This window comes from Phocoena sinus, chromosome 9 (assembly GCF_008692025.1).
Source record: "Phocoena sinus isolate mPhoSin1 chromosome 9, mPhoSin1.pri, whole genome shotgun sequence".
NCBI classification, from domain to species: Eukaryota; Metazoa; Chordata; class Mammalia; order Artiodactyla; family Phocoenidae; genus Phocoena; species Phocoena sinus.
This window is the reverse complement of record NC_045771.1, coordinates 49,017,069-49,039,521: the sequence shown is the minus strand read 5'-3', so window position 1 is coordinate 49,039,521 and position 22,453 is coordinate 49,017,069. Positions and strand designations below refer to the sequence as shown.

The 22,453-nt window shown below is 38.8% G+C and overlaps 1 protein-coding gene across 1 annotated transcript in view; it reads right to left on the bottom strand.

The window, feature by feature from the left end:
* The window catches only part of HIBADH (3-hydroxyisobutyrate dehydrogenase), a 105,440-nt gene that overhangs the window by 6,247 nt on the left and 76,740 nt on the right, over positions 1–22,453 (bottom strand). The window contains exons 5-6 of the mRNA XM_032643775.1: positions 8,228–8,361; positions 6,576–6,652 (exon numbers count right to left, since the gene is read on the bottom strand). Coding sequence (XP_032499666.1) covers positions 6,576–6,652; positions 8,228–8,361 — 211 coding nt within the window. The remainder of the gene's footprint in view (positions 1–6,575; positions 6,653–8,227; positions 8,362–22,453) is intronic.

Below are 22,453 nucleotides of genomic sequence, written 5' to 3'. Positions count from 1 at the left end.
TTATGAGAGAATAAATGCAAGAGATGAACCACAAGCAGTAAAATGAGCTTCAGGGAAGTTATCGTTATCAAAGAAGACATTTCTTGCTGGAAACTTTTCCTTATTTATTAAATCTTCATTAGACATTCCTGCTTATGAAGCAAGTCTGCACCGAGTTGTGACATATGCTATCTATTCAGAGACATGCATTATAGTTCTGGGTCAACTGCTGATAAGGTTACTGATCCTGATAAAACAAAGCTTGCCCAAGCGGAAACATCATTTGTTCTATCACTGAGCTGATGGCATAAACGGCTGTTCAATGTGGACCCAGAAAAAAAGTAGAATTAAAATGCTCTATTACTTTATTCCAAGTATCTTAGTGAAGCCTGGGAAGCACAGTTTTGCTACGTATCTTTGAATCAAGTTTCAGATAAAACTTTCTGCTTTTTCTTAAAACCAATCCCTTCCAGAATTAAAAAAAAAAAAAGATTAAACAGAGACATGTAAATATTAAACGAACTGTGCATTTTGGGGTGCGGCTTAGTACTTGTGTGTTCAAAATTGTCTGTCTATTTCCAGATCAGAATAGAATGACCAGTAAAACCTTTTTCCAATGCTTGAGCAGGGTCTAGGGCTAATAATAGCCAGGATGTGTATGGACTTACCACATAATACAACTGTTATGTAATCAGGCTTTCAAGGAGAAGTTGTGGTTCAAGGAATACTATATGGCATGCCATGAAGATGAACTCACATGGTAGCCCGTGTTATAATGAGCAGTTTTTACTAAAGATTATAACAGATAAAGATTCCATCTAAATCAGCTGTCATACATTCTGTTCAACTGTACACTGCTGGAAAAAAACCTGATGGTTTCATTCATTCTTTTATAAAGATCCAAGTTTGTTACATGTATAATTTGCTACTGATGCTTCCTTTCCCCTTTCAAATATAATTAGCCTATCAGGATGCTATGGTAACAGATGACTTAGGAAAAGATAAAGCCAATGCACTTAGGCAAAAACTGTGAAAAGTAAAATCACAAATGAACAACTAGTTAATTTGCTATAACTGCAAATATATTGTCTAAGCACAAATATGCAAGAATGTATATGTCTAATGTGCTCTAGGAGCAGGGGATATTTTTAAAGACCCCAAAACACTGTCTTTACCTTCCATTTGGAATATAATTCAGGCGTCCTAATTTAGATTTTCTTTTAAAATGGCTCATTACATTCAAAGCAGCAGAGATACTCCCCCTCCTTATAACCTACCAGGTTAGACTCAACAGTGCCTCACAACACTCTTTATTGCTCAAGAAATTCATACTCTGTCTTTAATACTCACCAAAATGGGAGCAAAGCTTATTATCCTTTGTAAAACGCTACATTTCATTTTTCTTGAATGTCAAGGAAAAATACTGGCGCTGATTTATGGAACCTTTTTTGGTGAACATGTTACTATTTAGAAGCATCCTGAGGGGCACACACAAAAATGAGGTGGCAGTTGTTATGTGCTCACTTTTCAAATCTGATGCTTCCCCACCATGCTGATTCTCTTTAGGAGATGGCTACTCCCTCTCCAGTCCTCCCCAACCCCCCAACAGCAAAGTGTATCATTAAAAAGAGCAAGTTAGAAGTGTTTTGCATTTCATCTTTCTGAGGATTCTTTCACTGGCATATATATAACTGACAGTTAAAATTAGACATGATATTAAAATCAGTTACTGAAGTCCTCTGTCTTCCACTGTGCCCAAGGCTTGTAATGGTCTGAAACCAGCTAGAATACACAGTAATTGTCATTCAGGGAGTCTATCCTAGAACGTCATGCTTCACTGGAGAAGACTGAGTTTCATTTGAAATCAACAAATTAATCCAAGACAGGTATCTGAAAGGGCAAGTTTAATAGGAAGCAGCTACTGGGCTCTCAACCATGATAAAATGTTATTGCTGTTTCCCTGTAAATTGGCTGGGAACATATGATACTTTCTGCATAAGAGCCCCATTGCTGTTCAGGAGATATACAGCTCAAGCCATCAAAAGGATGACAGTCTGTCAGTCCCCATAATAACTTGCCACTGGATGTGGTTCGAGAGTGTGTGCATGCATGCATGTGGCTTTACAATTGCTGGAATGTTCTCTGATATAAAGAGAATGAATTCATTGCTCTGACTGCATATATAACGCAACTCAAATAAACGTCACTGTGTCAAATCTACTCACCTTTAAAACACAAGAATTTTAAATGAACTTTTGGGAGAAGTAAAAATGATGCATAAACTTTGAGAAAAATTAAAGAGAAGCCAAGTGTTTGCCTTCACTGTAACCAAGGCTTTTAAGGGCCAAAAAAGTTTGTTCACCTTATAGTCTCTGTAAGTATCTATACTGTCTGGTTTTATGTAAGAACAAAGCAAACAATGTCCCTAAACTGAGATGTTTGTATCACAGGAACCGATCTGAAAATGAAACATCTAAGACTATGTCAACTTAAATCAATCATTCCGTTATTCACCAATGTCTACGCAGACCTGCCATCTAAGAAGAGGCTGTGCCTGCCCTCCAGGAGTGGGCCAGTTAAGACACCTGCCCAGTAACGTTTACCTGAGGCAGGGGAAGAGCCCCCCGACCCCCACCTCATTCGTCTGACAAATCTTCATTGAGTGCCTATTACATGCCTGGGATGTTCTTAAGATAAAGTGGTGAGGGACTTCCCTGGTGGCGCAGTGGTTAAGAATCCGCCTGCCAATGCAGGAGACATGGGTTCGAGACCTGGTCCAGGAAGATCCCACATGCCACAGAGCAACTAAGCCCATGCACCACAACTACTGAGCCTGCGCTCTAGAGCCCACGAGCCACAACTACTGAGCCCACGTGCCACAACTACTAAAGCCCGCACACCTAGAGCCTGTGCTCCACAACATGAGAAGCCACCACAGTGAGAAGCCTGAACACCTCAACGAAGAGTAGCCCCCATTCTCCGCAACTAGAGAAAGCCCGCATGCAGCAACGAAGACCCAATGCAGCCAAAAATAAATAAGTAAATTTATTAAAAAAAAAAAGATACAGTGGTGAGCAGACAAAGCTCATAGAGCCTGCATTCTAGTTGGGGAGACAGACAATAAACAAACAAATAAATATATAATGCTAGCCAGTGAGAAGTGTTATAAAGAAAAAAACATTAACGTACAATTCAATTCAAATACCAACCACCACCACCATCACGTCAATAACTACCATGTATTGAGCACCTACTATGTATCAGGCCCTGTTTTAAAAGATTTACATGGATGACTTAATTTACTCTTCACAACAGATACTACTGCTACTGTGGATAGATACTATTATTTTTGTCATTTTACAGATGAGAAAAGCTTAAGTCTGTGGCAGAGCTGGGATGTGGTCATCAACAGACACCCACACTCACTGCCCTGAGTCTCACTGGGTCATATGGGTAGTCACTTAATCAGCCAACATGATGGCATCCTATCAGTTTAATAAGAAATTTGGCCAAACCTTTATTATAAACCTTTTGCCATATGTTATATCTATCAGGGTATACAACTAAGAGGTTTCAGTCATCACCTAAATGAAACGGCAACGCCTTCTTAGGGAAGTAACCAGGAAGCTAAAATTATGCTTGTGGGAAAGTTCTCATCTTGAACGGCCTTCTAGAAGTTTGACTGTTTTAAGCTTCTTTTGGTGGAAGGAGACAATATGGCTGTTGCTAGAGAGGCCTGGGCCCTGTTGGCAATGCATACAACTTGTTATATCACCCATATTGAAAAAAAAAGCAAACCAAACAAAAAACATAATTTCCGGCAGAACAAAAATGAAAACAAAACTCGTATTACCAACGTTATTCTTATGTGGTGCACGGGAATAAAACCTCTCTAACGCAAGTAAGGCCCTTTCAGTACCATAAAACTATGTTCTGAGTCCTAAATAGATCCCAATTAGAAGGCAGAAAGTTCTAGTAAAAAAGAATTTCTAAATATGTTGTATACCAGTATTTTTTATGCTTTACTTTTTATAGCATTTAAAAATCTCACTAATATCCATAAACATTCATTGTAAAAGATCATAGGGTCAACAGTTTAAAACTATAAGGTTTTATTCTTCTATTTATAAAAGGGAAACGTCAGTGTTCAAGAAAAGACACTGACTTATGAGAATGAAATTAATCAGAAACGATCACTTTATGGGAATAGGTAACTCAATTTGTAAATGTTGACATTAATTCTCTAAAAAAATTTTTACTTCAGAGTGAACAGAATATAAATGTGGCTGAACCACTTTGATGCTATTACTACTTTGTGGGAATTTACTACTTGGGAATTTATGCTTGCTGATACCAATTTTCTCCTTCACCTTGCAATGCTCAATAAATCGTGGCCGCTCTCTATACTCTATTAGAGAACATTCCTGTCATTTTAAACCATGTCTGTAAACCATGGAGAAAAGACAATAGCAGAAGCAATCATTTTTAGGACTTTCAAACCACTGAGAATCTCTGTAAGATAAACCGATAAAATCCTAATGTCATGAAAATAAGCAATTCATTAGTACAATGTAGAGCACCATAAACTTACAAATTATTGTAACCATTAAGTAAAAACAATGAGTTCCTGCTTTGTGTTCAGACGTGTGTGTGTGTGTAAATATTTCATTTACATACATATACATCAGTAACAATAATAGAGTTTTGGGAAAATTAAACATTGAAAGTTTCATATTTCTAAATATTGTTTTTGTCATAGTGGATCAAGGCCAACAATAAGGGAAAATCTATTTATTGCTCCTGCTCTTAATATTGCTGTTTGGAATTTTATCACTTTCTTTTCTCTTTGATAATAAACTTACTCTAGTAGCCAATGTATACATTTCATTGTATACATTTTATTCATTTGATTCAACTGATTTTCATACTATTCTTTATTAGCTGGCTTTTGGAGTTAGACTTCCATAAGCACTTATTGTACAAAAACTTCATTTTAGAATGATCATCTAATAAGACTTTTGCTAGGAAAATTATTTGAGGAATGCTAGAGGATGCCTAAGGAACATTCGGATCCAGTGACGTTTAAAGTAAGCAGCAGAATATAAAATAAACTGGCAAAAAGAGGGAAACTTCAGTATAGTATAACCTAGGCTTTTACTTTTTTTATTATATACTCATTTATATCCAGAAAAATGAAAATAAAATTCTAAAGATGCAAATGCATACTAATGCTCTAATCCTACTGTCAACACCAATTAATTTTATATGCAATTTTGGTTCCAGAAATTTACATTTTCCTCCTCCATAAAATTAATCTAGAGGATGAACATAAAAACAAGTTACTAGTAACCGACCCATAGCCTAAACTACAGACATAACACTCTGAACAGCTTCTTATATACCACCAGTTTTATTAAGGCTTTGTACAAATATGCCTTACCATCTTACAGACATTCAATTTTAAAATGTAAATGGTACAGGATATTGATAAACCAATTAGCGCTGATGCAAAGCAAATTCCTCTTTTGTCTCAATTACAACATGACAACTTAATAGGTCAAGACAGTTTAACATCTGAGACAAGGGCAATTCAATAAAACAACAGCATCTTGATATGGTAATTAAGAGGAAATGTGAATCCATTACTGTGTTTTAAAAAATATCTCAAGCACTTTGGCTCTTTTTATTGCTTTCATCAAAAGCTATGGTATGAAACACCACTCTGATTTGTGATATATTTGGCAAGCAGTTTGGGGACGTGTGAAGAAAACACCTCAGTAAAAGCATCTTTCTCATTAAGCATTTTCTAAAGTAAGAAATGTATATTTATTATATTCATGAAATGCAAAACACCCCAAAAATTAATTAGGTGATTAATCATATGTAGCATTCCTAACCCAAAAGATTAAAGGTTAAAATTAAGACATTAACCTTAAGCATTCTAAAGGATGATCACCATTGTAGGAAAAACTGAATTCTTGAATCACTTTCAGCAAAGTATGAATGCCATTTTATTTCAATGAAAAGATATATCCTTAATGTAAAGTAACAGAACCCTAGGGAAGTTAAAATGAAAAGAGTTATGCATACGAGTTGCAGCTTTATGAATGCCATCCAGTTTATCCTGAGAATAAACAACCAAGAACCCTTTTAGTGTAGATTTTGGGGACTATATTTAAAATAGATACATAAAACCAGTCACATGGTAGCATAACACCTGAATTCACTATACATTAAAACTGTGTTTTATACAAATGTGTCCTACACTGCCAGAGATTGTTTAAATTTTATAGTAAAAGTGTCTCTTGCATTTCGACATAATAGAAGAAATGGAGCTCCCATATAAAAAGGATAATGTAACTTCAAATATAAAGCACAATACATTTTATGGCTTATGGCAGAGAGCATTCATGCTCTCCAGGGTCCTATTGGTCGTCCAATAAGCAAAGTCTATTAAAGTTCAATAATGAAATACTTTCACAATGTTCCTGGATCAACTGATTTATCTCTCATGAACATTTGTTTTCAACATCAGAAAATCAAAACGGAAAGCTCATAAAAACTGTTAGTATATGAAAATGTACTATTCAACAAACCTGATTCCCAGATTCATAGCTTCAGCGGTTCCAATCATACTAATAGCTAACAGCAAGTTGTTGCAGATCTTCACAGCCTGAAAATAAATTGAGTACATATTAAATATCTTTATTTTCAAGCTATAACTCACAGGAAGATTTCTTCACCCTATTCCACGTTTCCAAAAGTAAGAGCATTCAACTGTTGATTCTTTCAAAGGAGGAAAGGCACTTGGTGCTGCAAGCCTCCCTCTGAGCCTAACACAAGATCCCAGAGCAGACTGGGAGGGGGTCCTCTTCCCCTAGGGAAGAGCTCTGCAGTGTGGCGACTGAGCTACTCCTGTGGGCGCAAGCACAACAGGGAATACTGATTGATGTGGCACAACTGCTCCTTCAGGAATGAGGCTGACATTCTAACTGGGGAAACAGGAGTAACACACCAAATGAAAAGGCAATGAACAAGCAAACACAACTAAGTGGTAAACTGTATAGTACAAACTGTAAGACAGAGACAGTTAGGAGTTCAGAGAAACCAGATCACTGAGGGCAGGTGCAGAGAGGAAGCAGAACCTGAAACCATCTCTCAGAAGGCCAGGCAGGATTTAAATAGGCAAGAGAGGGAAAGAAGGAGAGCAGGGAAAAAAATAAATACGCAAGGGCATGAGATATTCCTGAGAACAGTAAGAAAATGGACTCACGTGCAGTGGTTTTAAGGAATGAGGAGAAGTTTGATAGTTAAGACTAGGTCAAGAGCTACGGAAGCTAGTGTCCACATTTGACGTGGTACGAAATAGGGATCTGTGCAAAGTGTCAGAACTGGGAAACCTATGATGATACAAGCATCTTGATGGAGTTGGCTTTGGTTACAATGTTGGCAAAGTGGTAAACCTGGTATCCAGAGATCTACTAGGCCCTGTGAACAGTAAACAAGGTGTGAGATAATGAAAGATTGAACCAGGTAATGCATGGAATGAACAAGATAGCCAACAATGAGAGCCACTGAAGCAAAAATCAATAGAACCTGGAGACTGACTGGACCAGGGAATGGAGACAACAGATATAGCAAAGATCATACCAAAGTCCTGAATAAGATAAAGCTGGTACCAGTGACCAGGACAAAGCAGGAAGAGGAGTGAGTGATAGTGTGTGTGTGTTGGGTGGGAGGGGGACAACCAGTTTGATTTCAGAGTTCATTGTAGTCATTCACCTCTACCTGATCAGAGAATCGATATAACACATTTCTTAATGAAAATGATCTGGTTTTTTAAGAAAAAGATTAAAGTGCATAGGTTACTTCTACCCGACAGTACTACAAATAGAGCTGTGGAGAGCAGTTACAAAATTAGAGGGAAGATAACAGCAAATCAGATAACACGAGCACTTCATATAGAAGCTGTTTTAAGGATAATTTCTGTGGTCACTGGGATAAGGATGTCAAAGTCTGAAACGATGGAACTTTTGATGTCTTTTTAAATTACCGGTTTATCTCTGCTTACTTCCAACAGGAATGATGGAAAACTAACTCATTCCAAATTAATTTTAGAAAATCTGAGCAAACAAAGAATCCACAGATTGACCAGAGTAAGGAGGAATCAAATTGTGATCAGGAAAGAAAAATGAACATTAGCTGATTCTACATCATCAAGTCAGTGTCACTGCTGTGCAAACGTTACCTGCCCAGTCCCGACGGCTCCACAATGCACCACATTGGAGCCCATGCACCCCAGAAGCTCTTGGGCAGCAGCAAATTCTTCTTCGACTCCTCCCACCATAAACGTGAGGTTCCCAGACCGAGCAGCTCCCACACCTGAATAGTTTGGGGGGTAAAGGGATAGAAGAAGAGGGTTACATTTCTTCAAGTGTTTAAGTATATTATAAAATTAGAGAAAATCCTCAAACCAAATGAAAACACCTTGCCTCCAAGTTATATTTATGTCAGGCATAAGCCTCTCTTGGAATATTTTAATTGTCAAGTATCATGCAGGTTACTTATAAGCCAAAGGGGACATACACATTCAGTCAAACTCTGTATTCACCTCAAATATTTTGGCACGATCATGGAGTACCATGGGGATTTAAAATGTGAATTTTATTATTCCCATGCATCTCTTATTCTCCCGAGAAACCTATTCAGTAATAGAAAGTATATTAAAAAGATGACCTGTGCCCTGACCAGCACGGGAGCAGCCAGAGGGGTCAGCTGCCCGAGTCTGGACCTGGGGTCTCTGGCTCACTCGCTTGCTCTCTGCACACTATGTACAGATGAGATCTACAAAGAGAGGGACTTGTCTCTTTCTCCCATAAACAAGTAGGCATTTCAGATGGAAAGATTCTTTGTAGGTAAAGATTCTCTAAGGTAGGGCTTCCCTGCTGGCGCAGTGGTTGAGAGTCCGCCTGCCGATGCAGGGGACACGGGTTCGTGCCCCGGTCTGGGAAGATCCCATATGCCGCGGAGCGGCTGGGCCTGTGAGCCGTGGCCACTGAGCCTGCGCGTCCGGAGCCTGTGCTCCGCAACGGGAGAGGCCACAACAGTGAGAGGCCCGCGTACGGCAAAAAAAAAAGGTTCTTTAAGGTAAAGAAAACAGTTGCTTAGCTAGACTGATTACTCTGATGTGCACTTTCTAATATTATTTGATTTTTCTTTTCCCTCCTGCTATACAGGCACACATAGCTTGAAGATTTTGTGGGGTCAGTTCCAGACCACCCCCATAAGGTGAATATTACAATAAGGTGAGAGTCACATGAATACTGTAGTCTATTACATGGGCAATAGCATTATGTCTATAAAAACAATGTACACACCTTAATTTAAAAATTCTTTACTGCTAAAAATGCCAAGCATAATCTGACACCTCAAGGTTACCACAATATTTGTTTTTTTAAAATAAATTACCGAAGTATAGTTGATTTACAATGTCATGTTAATTTCCGCTGTATAGCAAAGTGATTCAGTTATACATATATACATTCTTTTTAAAATTATTTTCCATTATGGTTTATCAAAGGATATTGAATATAGTTCCCTGTGCTATACAGTAGGACCTTCCTTGTTTATCCATTCTATATACAATATAATAGAAAAACCCAATATTTGTGAAAAGCAATAAAATGAGGTATGCCTGTACACCTTTTGGGCAATTCATTGTTAGTGATATGTCAGGAAGAAGAAATAAACTTTAACATTGGTTTGGTCACTCCTTAGCAAAGGTTTGATGTATGTTCACTAATGGAAATGATTGGAGAAGCAACTTCTACTTCAGCACAGAAAATATGGCCTAGACTTGTCTTAAAAAGGAAGTGGGGGGGAATTTCACTCATCTAAATTTTTATTAACTATAAAATAAAACCAAGAGCATTATTACTACTTTTAGCATTAGATAAATCTTCATTCATAATTTCAAGTTAGGTTTTGTTGTTCACAACCAGGAAAGTGTGTGGAAGAGCTATATTAGTACAATTTTTGCCTTTACAACTTATTTATAGTACAGCTAGGAATAAAGAAACATAACTGGGGCTTCCCTGGTGGTGCAGTGGTTGAGAATCTGCCTGCCAGTGCAGGGGACACGGGTTCGAGCCCTGGTCTGGGAAGATCCCACATGCCGTGGAGCAACTGGGCCCGTGAGCCACAACTACTGAGCCTGCACGTCTGGAGCCTGTGCTCCGCAACAACAGAGGCCGCGATAGTGAGAGGCCCGCGCACTGCGATGAAGTGTGGCCCCCGCTCGCCGCACCTAGGGAAAGCCCTCGTGCAGAAACTAAGACCCAACACAGCCAAAAATAAATAAATAAATTTATTTAAAAGAAAAGAAACCATAATTGTACTATGTATCAAACCTGGCCATTCGAATATACACAGCTGCAAGTAATGGCCTACTTTTGAATTTAATTTATTCAATGAATACACAGTTTTTAATACATAAAAAGCCAAATGAGGAGATCCTTATTTCATTCAAATTGTGAATATTTTGCTACTGCCAAACCAAGTAGCCTTTCTATTTTACAGTTCATGCTATTTTTAACTAATTATTAAAAGCAAAAGAAGTCAGCATTATGTTAGCCAAACAGTGTTGGTAGAGGAAGTGCCCACATGTTTTGAAAGCCTGAGATGCTTATAAATGGTTAAATTACATTATTTCACAATATTTTCAGACACTGTGGAACTGGTTATGTACAAAAACCCAATTATAAGAAATGCTTTTAATTAACTCATCTGTGTCATTTGAACATTCTGATAATGCTGAAGTTTAAGTGACTGTCATTTCGTTAGTTTCTAATTTACTTCACCAAGATGGTGGGATCATTAATGTTTTACAATTATTTTTGCTCAATTTCTATGGCCATTTTAATTTGAACCACATAACCAACCTCACTCTAAATCCTGTTGCTCTGACCTGGAGAAATTATGTAGACGATATAAGTCAAAGCTTACAAACAAATCCAGCACCATCCATCATAGGTCAATAGCTTTGTATCTAGATTACAGGCTGCTAAATAGCTTCAGAGAGTCATTTATTAAAGGAAAATTAATGCCGACAATGGTTCTCAGCTGGTTAATCTTTTGACAGGTGTACTTTCTCACGTGTTCAAACATGCACTTCAAAAACAAGAAATAAGTTACTTAAGAGAAGACCACAAAAGAATAATTCATCTTTTAATTCAGAAGTCTGTGGTATTTCCACTCCTTCCTCCTCTCATTATGGTGGTGTAATTATTTCCAGCTTTATCATAATCTACATTCAAATGTAAGGGTCTGACTAAACTGGGTAATTCTGAAGTTTTGGCATTCCCTGGGACCAAATTCTAACTTTCCATGCATATTCAACCATATGACACTATCAAGGCTAGTCCCATTGCAAAGGCAAAATTAAGAACTAAGTTATCCCCAAATAAATGCAACCATTTTGAGCTTTGAAATAACATAGAAAGCTAGAACGCTAAAGCTGTGTTAAGACATCTCATGGATTTCACAAGACATTGTATATAAATATTTTGATGTCTATGAATAAGAAACCATAAATTACATTGCCATGCCATTTTAATTCAGGTCCACTCCCCAAAACAGGAAAATATAGAATATATAATTAGGCAGCTGAAAGAATATTGGGAGAAGTATTTATTTTACCTTATATTTTAGTAATTGTACATACAAAACCAAAATATGTCCTGTGCTTAATTTTATTACAGCATTTATACACCTTATTAAATTAAAATCTCTGACTTTCTTACCCAATTCCTCCGTGACACCATAAAGCACTCACAAGGTGAGCATTGGGCCATATTTATGTCAGCATTCCCTTATCTGTCACAGTGCGTGATACATTCAATAAATAGTTGTTCAGTAAATTAAGTTATGAGCATGGAACAAACAGTAAAGGATCTGGAGATGAAATTTCTGGTTTGGGGATGTGCTGGCTATGTTATTTGTTATTATAAACAAATTACATAACTTCTCTGAGTTGCAGTGTATAAAATAGGAAAAGCATTAATAACTTCTTCATAGAGTGGCTGTGAATATGTGATGCTGTAAAATATAAAATGCTATTTAAATGTAAGGCCTTACTACTTTATAACCTGAATCTGCAAAGTGGGAGTTTCATCCTCACCTATATAATGCCTTGAGTCCTTTCCTATTTGGTTACCTAAGCCACTGTCTTTTCCAGGATAATTTTAGCCTTTCTGGCTAAACACTGGCTGGCTTGAGCCAATCCTATAAATAATGGAAGCAGGCTGGTCCAGATTAAGAAATACGGGACTTCCCTGGTGGCGCAGTGGTTAAGAATCCGCCTGCCAATGAAGGGGACATGGGTTCTAGCCCTGGTCCGGAAGGTTAAGAATCCGCCTGCCAATGAAGGGGACATGGGTTCTAGCCGCAGAGCAACTAAGCCCATGCACCACAACTACTGAGCCTGTGCTCTAGAGCCCACGAGCCACATCTACTGAGCTTGCGTGCCATAACTACTTAAGCTCGCGTGCCTAGAGTCCATGCTCCGAAACAAGAGAAGCCACTGTAATGAGAAGCCCGTGCACCGCAACAAAGAGTAGCCCCCGCTCAACACAACTAGAGAAGGCCTGAGCGCAGCAGTGAAGACCCAATGCAGCCAAAAATAAATAAATAAATCTTAAAAAAAAGAGAAATACTAAAGTGGTCCATAGCCAGTGATATTAAGATTACAGTGAAGACCTCTTGTAAAACCTTTCAAAAGCATCACAGCATGGGAAAATGACAAGAATGCTGCATTTATTTGGTTTTATTCGTTCAGCAAAGGTAATCTACTAAGAATCAAGCCCATGGTAAGCCCTAGGGTTACAGATGAATAACATATGTCCCTGATCCTTAAGTTACACATCTGTGATCCAGCCCCTTCTCTCCTTAGCCATCACTACCACCTGGGCTGAGCCATCACCATCTCTCACCTGAATTACTGCAATAGCCTCCTACCTGATCTCCCTTTAGCTCTTGCCTCCAAAGTCTATTCTCCATACAGCAGCCAGAGGAATCCTTTTAAATAAAATACAGCTGACCCTTGAACAATGCAGGGGTGAGGGGCACTGACCCCCCGCACAGGTGAAAATCTGAGTCTGTTTATGGTCAGCCCTCTGCAGCTGCAGATTCAACCAACCATGGATCGTGTAGTACAGTAATATTTACTACTGAAAAAAATCTGCATGTAAGTACATCTCCTGTTGTTCAAGGGTCAACTGTGTAATCTAGTTCATGTTCCTACCCTACTCTCCAGACTCCAAAGTGTCCCATCACTCTCATATAAAATCCAAAGTCCTACAAAGTGGTACGTGATGTGGCCCTTGGCTACCTCTCCTATCTCATTTCATAACCATTCTCTTCATTGCTCTCTGCTTTCCAGCCACCCTGGCCTCCTTGCTGTTCCTGGAACAGGTCAAGTAAGTTCCCATCTCAAAGCCTTGCACTTGCTATTCCTTCTGCCTGGAATGTTCTTTTCCTAGATATTTATGACTTGTTTCCTTTATTTCATTCAGGTTTCTTCTAAAAATTCACCTCTTTAGAGAGGCCGTCCCTGACCCCTCAACCTAACAATCTAAAATGGCATCCTGCCACTCTCTATCCCTTTTTCCTGATTTAATTTTATTCACAGCATTGATTTCCACCTGTTTATATTAACACGTCTATTTGTTTCTGATCTGTATTCCCTACATGAAAATTAGCTCCATGAGAGCAGCGACTCTGGCTTATTCACCCCATATTCCCAGTGTCTGGTACATAGGAGATGCTCAGTAAATACAGTATGTATTCCAAGAGAGAAGAGGAAGCAATGGTGAAGGGAAAAGCAAGGAAATGAGTGACTGCAGTATGTGCGAGAGCTGCTCTCCTAGAGACACAAACAAAGCACCTGTCGTTCTAGCAAGTTTTTTCACCTATAAGGTGAGATGATTAGACAAGATTATCACTGAGTTACTTTTAAGCTTTTGAAATTCTGTAATTTGGGATTCTCAAGTTCACATACATACTTTCCCACATCATATTAATACACAAAACTGCAGTATGTTTCATTTTATGCAAATAATATATAAAAATTTCCAGATTAGAGAAAAGAGATAGAAAATGAATTTTCTCATGTAACAACGGTAATTAAATCTGACAAGCCTAAAGACTTGTGGTTGCCTTTAATGCTTTATCTAACGCTTTCCTGTGATGACGTCTCTGTCTCCCGTGTTTCTCTCTCATGACCCTAGAATCAGAAAAACTGAACTCATTTGTACAGACAAATGAAAAGGCAAATGCCCAAACCATTCAAGATGGGTGGCGGACTACCCTGCTTTTAAAGTGATAGACATCTATCACTTCTCTTGGTAGCCGTTTGATTTCAATCAACCTTACAGTAGAGAAGCACTTTAAATCTAATCCAAGTCTCTAAGTCTCTCCTCCCCTTTATAGAAAAGGTATCACAGGGAGCCTCCATTATCTAAACTACCTTCCTTCTTTCTTTCCTGCCACTCCTACTAATAGTTGACATAAAAAATGTGACCATTCGAAATCCATTCCTCAGTGGTTCTCAACCCTGAGAATGACAAAGAAACAGTCCTTGCCCTTAAGGAGTCTGACAACTAGTGTTTGTGGTGGTGGCAGTGTGTGGGTGTGTGTGTATGGAGATGGGAAAAGAGATAAGGAAAACACACAAATATGATGAATAATAAAAGACTGTTGGGCTTCCCTGGTGGCACAGTGGTTGGGAGTCCGCCTGCTGATGCAGGGGACGCGGGTTCATGCCCCGGTCCGGGAAGATCCCGCACGCCGCGGAGCAGCTGTGCCCGTAAGCCATGACCGCTGGGCCTGCGCATCCGGAGCCTGTGCTCCGCAAAGGGAGAGGCCACAACGGTGAGAGGCCCGCGTACCGCAAAAAAATAAATAAATAAAATAAAATAAAATAAAAGACTGTTAATGCATGCTACAGGAGAGGTATACACATAGTTGTAAGGAGGTTCAAAGAAGAAAATATCAGCAGCAAGTATCTCTTCAGTGCCTTTAACAACTTGCTAGATCTCTGTGCTAGGTACAATCATTCAAGGAATAAGCATATTTTCTAAATCAAAAATTAGGACCCATTTTCTGATTTTAGGAGACATATACTCAGAAGTAAATGCCAAAAGGTAGCGTCATATACCAAGTGTCAGGTGGATGAGGACAATCTCCACCATATCCCGATTCCCCCTTTCCTTCTGTTTTTCAACCTCTATCATCAAAAGAATTATGATTCTCAGAAAGAGAAAGGGTGAAGAAGCAAATAAGAAATTGTTCTCGGAGAGTAATGGTCTTACTGTTAACTGTCGGTAGGTTTGTGAAAACTTTGATAAGAATACAGGTATTATGAATCCACTTGTAAATTGTGTTCAGAGCAGTTTCAAATAACATGAACTGAGCAAATAATTTTGTCTGTTTATACAGACACTGAGTTCTGCCTGTTATCTAAATGTACATAACACCCTACCTCTCTTTACAACAGATTTGAGTTTGCTTACTAGAACAAAACAATCAGAAAACTGAAAATCGGAATTAAGAACAAATACCAAAATGAAACCATAAGATTTCACAATGAATTTCAAATACAGATCTCAGTTTTTTGGCAAACCCTATTTGGGAGAGAAATAAAGCAGTCTCAAGGAAAACATAACTTATCCTTGAACTAAATTACATGCTTAAAATATTATTTGGAACTTTATGCAGGCAACCGTAAATGAAGTAATGGACAATGTTCTTCATATTTTTACATCAAAAGCAGTGATAATTTTTTCAAGTTAAACTGAGCTAAAACTCAGTTCCCACTTTACATCATTTTCTGGCTAATCTTAGCCTTGTACCTGTAATATAAGTCAATATTAATAACCTCATTCTAATATTTATGTTTATCCTAATCTTTGGCATTTTTATTTGACAGAAGAACCAAAACAGGCTGAAGTCTTAAGTTATGCATGAACATGAACATGACCGGCAGCTGAAGACAAGACATTATTCATTATTCCTCACCATTTCTATATAGTCTCACAGTTTCTATTTTTTCCATTAAGTTATTTTCTCTGAAGTACTTAAATGTTTATGTTTCGGCAAAAAAGAGACCTACATAATTCACTGTATCTTCCCCCCTTGAGTTGCAGGAGGCAATAACTTTCTCTTCTTTCTCCTTAAATGGTTTCTGATCATTTCATTTTTAATATTCTTCTCAATGAACTCCAACCACTTCTCTGGTTTCCTCATCTACCCCCTGCAACAAAACCCACTATGCAATGCATACTGGAAACCATTTACAGTGGCTGTCATGTGCAATGACTTTTCATGCATCCATGCCTTTCCTGGGCTGTTCCCTCATAAGAAATTCCCTTCCCTTTCTTCTTTGCCTAACTCCTGCTTATCTTTCAAGACTCAACTCAGGTCAACTCTGAGAAGCAGTGCATGACCATGACCCCCTTCTTCTATTCTTATAACATTCCTAGTGATACCTCTAGTAAAGCACTGATACTAATCAATGGTTTTTCTGGTATCTTGATAAGATCCTTATAGGCATGAGCTGTTTGAATCCTAGCATCCAGCATGTGTCTGATAAACATTCATTGTCTTTTTAGGAGGTAGGCAGAGAAGAAATCAATGATCAATAAAATGACCAAGGATAGTAAGGCACTGTTTTCTAGCTCATCAAAAAAGCTCAACTTTGGAGCAGCATGCTTCTCCACATGTGATAATGGCATTTTCACTTATTGCTGAATGAACATGCATGAGCATAAATGCACACGTATGGAGACATTATCACGAAGACTTAAAAAATGAACCTGTGATCTGAGTTGTGACCTGGAGTGAAGGTCACACCACCTGGACCAGTTACAACACCTCTCAGTCTTGGTTGCTCCATCTGAAAATGGGGATATAAAAACACCTGCCATACTTAATTTGAAGCTCAAATGAAAGAATACATTGGAAAGATATTTTACACAGTTATTACCCTGGTATGATAAAAAACTTAAATATAACAAAAAGTAGATCTACTCAGCTTGAACATGTCGAAGACTTTAGCCTAGCAGTAGCAAAGAACTGAAATATAGAATTTAGCCTTACTGAGAAGCTGAACCAAGGGATTTGACAGAAAAACTATTATGCAAGTGCAGGTAACTTAGAATAACCATTTATAAGTCACAAATAAGGAGATCACTTTCGATCCTATGACTCCTGAAAGAAGTCTTCAAATCCAGAGAAGGAAGAGATGGAAATCTAAAAAGTACAATCGAGTTAGATTTGTCTTTAATACTGTAAAAATCCTGCCACTAAAGCACTCTCATTGATATATAGCAAAACATAGTAAATCACTTAATTTACTCAAAAGAACTTAAATGTTTTAACCAGTCTGCCATCAAAAGAGATCAAGAAGAGGGCCAATGGGACTTGGGCTGCAATGTGAGCCATCTTTAAAATGCAATTGTTCTAATCATTTTCTACAGATGCAGCCTCACAAGGGGCTGCTGTCACAGGGACCATTTACGACTTGTTATGGTGTCTCTATTGTTTACCAGCGACATTCGCTGAAAAAGGCGACAGCTGGGACAGAAAGCTGCTACTCAACGAACAATATAATCTCGTGCAAGTAATCAACAAATTTAAGGGTGTTAATTAACTTTACACTTTATCATGTTCAATTAGTTGTCCTTTCTAGAAAAGATTGCCGTGTACAATCAGTTTAGAGCGTGCCATGTTTGATTTGTAAGTGATCACTGTTTCTGTTTCAGAGTCCATGTCAGATGTTCTCTTGGGTTTTGGTGACACAGATGAATGGCTCTGCACATGTTAGGGGGTGATCTGGTTTAACATAAGCCAGCATAACATAACCCCTTGTTAACACTATTTCTGGCATTATCCAGGCTGGAAACGGAAAAGCCAAAACGTTCACTGCACTGTTCTGGAGCCAGATAAACAAAGTTTAGTTAGTTTTTTCCTGAAATAAACATAGACACAAATACATGGAGAAATAATCAATTTTTCATCATTATTTTTCAAAATAAGACTTTCCTTTTGGGGGCATGTTTGGGATCATTTCCTCCCAGCAAGATCTCGAAGCTCTGCTACATTATGCACAAAGCACCACTGTATCCTCAGCCTTTACAAAGGCAGATAGCCTTTTCCATGGCAGGTGAACAAATGCTAGGGATGTGTTGTTAAGTACTAGCTGGTGTTAAATTCTAGAATGTGACTTTTAAATCCAGACGCTCTATTTTATAAGTGTGGGAAATCTGCAAGGGAGTATATTAATCTATGAATGCAATGTGTTTTTCTCTTACCTTTAATGCACCTGTTCCTACTTGCTAATAGCATAAGGAAAAGTTCATGATGCAGTGACAATATATTCAGTACTGCATTTTAATGAAAGTCACTGCAGTTCCTCTGAACTGATAAATAAAGCTTTGTATCAAAATATTTCATAAGTCATTGATGCAGTGAACAAAACCCAAATCTGAGGTTTGGCAAAAGGTGCCCATCTATAAGAAAACAAGCAACGGACATGCATCTTATCTCTTTAAAAACAAAACAAAACAAACAAAACACCCATCTACACAGGATTTTGAAACATCTTCATAAAGCTGCACCTTGCTCTTTCAGGCTAGCTGTTTCCCACATAATACAAATTAAATGCATACAAATAAACTACAGCTGGTCAGCTAGCTACAGCACACAAGGACAAAGCTGAACTTCTTCAAAATAGAAAAGTTGTTAACTCTGAAAGCTAATAATGTCCTAAGTTAAATATTAAAGAAGGAAATTATAGGCTCTATCTGAAACAGCTGAAACCACAATACACAGCAGCAGAAAACATTAGTTTTCTGCAGAAGATCTGCAGGGAGAACGGAAGTGGTCGATAGATCCTTAAATTGGAAGCAATAGCCATTCTTCTATCCCAAGTTGGCAGCTGCTACATTTGCAGACCTGGTTCATTATTTACCCATAATGACCATCAAGCTGCAGTCAAAGTCAGATCACAACAACTGTCAGCAGCTCTTTTAATTAGCCTTGTTTGAATTCAGATAAATATCACAATAGACCTGCTTATGCTGAAAGAGAAACAGAATGTTCCGCATAGAGCTGGGCTGGTTTGAGAAGGACCAACGCAGAAAAGAAGCCATCAGAGTGGGGTTTTTAAAGGGTGGGGTAAATCAGAGAATGAAATGGTTTGCTTTTATTTTGAAAATCACTTTAAAAAGCAATTCTCTGACATCCACCCCAGATTAAGATGGTACATAACATTGGATTTGCTATGAAACGCTAGCCTCCTAAAAGCTACATATCTGGAGCCCAAAGAGAAAGTTAACAATGTCTTGGGAGAATGTAATTTTTAAAACTCCATCTTGCAGATAATGTATCTTTCAGCTTTAAAAAAATCATTTTTAAAAGCCAAATAAGAAATCTGGTATTAAACAGCTTGCAGCCTTTACGTCCTTCTATTTTACTTTCTTTACGAGTTGCATAATTTGCAACATTTTTCTGTGATAGGAGTCAGATACCTCCCTGTACATTTTCTATACATTCCTTGCATTCAACATTAACAATCACAAAGTATAGCAAAGGCTAATAAACCAAACTGAGTAATCCAATCACTGCCATATTCCACAAACCTCTGGGGTTCCCCTCCATCTCCAGTTTGCTTGAGAAGAAACACAAGCATAATGATCATCCGCCCTCTTTTTTTTTTTTGCGGTACGCGGGCCTCTCACTGCTGTGGCCTCTCCCGCTGCGGAGCACAGGCTCCGGACGCGCAGGCTCAGCGGCCATGGCTCACGGGCCCAGCCGCTCCGCGGCATGTGGGATCCTCCCGGACCAGGACACGGACCCACATCCCCTGCATCGGCAGGCGGACCCTCAACCACTGCCCCACCACGGAAGCCCCCCCCACCGGCCCTCTATTTTATAGAGAACTGATTGTTCATATGAGTTCTGCTATAACTTTGGGGGAAGGTAAAAGAAGTGATGGCTGACAAAGAAGAGAGGGTAGACAATAAGGAGGAATAAGCAAAAGGCCAGGTGATAACCTGGCAGCAAATCAGAGTAAACTCAGGATAGTAAGAAACTAAAGATTATGAAGGCTGTGCTAACAAGCTACACTCAGCTAACTGGGAATTATCGTCTCCAGAACCCACTGGGGAATCCCTTGAGAACCTGGACTCTGGAATTGTGGGGCAGGCACAGTTGAAGAGGTGGCACTTCCAAATGTAAGCCAGCCGTAGTCCACTCTGCCATTCTTTCCAGCCCCTTAGTTATTCAGTACCCTTTTGCCACCACTTCTATGTTGCATGATATCATATTAAGAAAGGGTAATTATCAGATCTGCATGAGGATCAAGGACACATTATTGTTTATACAGAGTTTAGATCTCACTTACTATTTCCTTATTGAGTAGAGAAACAATCCTATAGGAAGTAATAAAAATTATTATATTTGTGGTCAACTTCAAGTACTAAAACCTATAGAACAAAACTTTTACTGAATACTGTGAGACCAAATATGTGGTAAAGCCCACTACTGAATGTTGACGATGTAAGTGGTATGAGAACTCTGCACCTGGTTTCATGAGAATGAATCATGGCAGAAAGGAATGTTTCTTGCCCTACCATTTTTTTCCCTGAAAGTAAAGAATAAGCCATATACATCATCCTATCACAGATGACACGACAGCCTTCTCCCTCCTCACCTCTTAATACAAACCACCTCCTGACTACACTCACAGCCAGCAGCTTCATTTCGTTCAGGATGCTGAATACAAAGTCAACTTGTCAGTTCCAAGTCTGGCTCAGTGTACCTGAACCAGGATCTATTCTGTAAGAATACCAAAGAAAACCTCACGTCCGTTAGGATGGCAACTCTAAAACAAAACAGAAGTATAACAAGCAATGGCGACAGTGTGAGAAATTAGAAACCCTATGCGTTGTTGGTGGGAATGTAAAACGGTACAGAAGTACAATGGAGTATTATTCAGCCTTAAAAAGGAAAGAAAGGGGCTTCCCTGGTGGCGCAGTGGTTGAGAGTCTGCCTGCCAATGCAGGGGACACGGGTTCGAGCCCTGGTCTGGGAGGATCCCACATGCCGCGGAGCAACTAGGCCCGTGAGCCACAACTACTGAGCCTGCGCGTCTGGAGCCTGTGCTCCGCAACAAGAGAGGCCACGATAGTGAGAGGCCCACACACCGCGATGAAGAGTGGCCCCTGCTTGCCACCACTAGAGAAAGCCCTTGCACAGAAACGAAGACCCAACACAGCAAAAATAAATTAATTTAAAAAAAAAAAAAAAAGGAAAGAAATTCTAACACATGCTACAACATGGATGAAACTTGAGGACATTGTGCTAAGTAAAACAGGCCAGTCCCCAAAAGACAAATGCTGTATGAGGTACCCAGAGTAGTCAAATTCATACAGACAGAAAGTAGACGGGCTTTCCGGGGGAGAGGGGAAGAGGGAAATAGGGAGCTACGGTTTAATGGGTACAGAGTGCCAGTTTTGCAAGATGAAAAGAGTTCTGGAGACCGATGATGGTTTAGTATTTGCAACCACTGTACGTTTAAATTAAATAAGCAAATTAATTAGAATACCAAAGAAAATTTTTTAATTGGTGGCATTCTGATTCTCACATACTCCAAAAGATCAGAGTATTTCAATGAGATGCTATTAACTTCAATATAATGAATTTTACAAATCATTAATGCAGTTATGTAGAGAAAATTGAAGACTAGAGTCTTATAACCTCCATTTAAAAACTACATAACCGTTAACAGGAAATAAGTAAGTGTACACAGTTGAGCCAAATGGCTCAAAACTAGGATCCTCTAATTTTCAATATTACGCTCATTTCACTAGGCCAAGTTGCCCCCCCCAAAGAAAAATGCACAAATTCTGATGAGAGGTCAGTTAGGAGTTAAGGTGAAAAAGGAGACTGATCAAAGCACAAGGTCTAGGATCAAGAACTGGTTAAACTAAAAGCATAGGCTAAAGAAAGAAGCAAATGATTTTAAGTCCATGCAGATTGGTACTTAAATTTAAACCACAAAATGGGAGCAGGGAAAAACATCCCAATGTGTCATACATGCCATATATACACATGCCATCATACATAAAAATAACACCTAGTGGCTTGACTTAGTTGGGGTGAAGGGCCGGCATGTGGAACATGAGAAAATATAAAACAAAGTGAAATGGCTTCAAGATTCAAGAGAAGGCAATAATCCCAACATAATATTACTTGGAAGCAGAGTGACAGTTGTCTGATTTGCCTAATTATGAAGCCAGATTTAGGCCAATGGGTTAGGGTTATTTAATCTTCTTCTAACCCAAAGGTATGAGACATGATGGTGCCTTTGTGTGAACTGTGAAAAGGTACCCTTCAGGGCAGATGACCCAGAAAA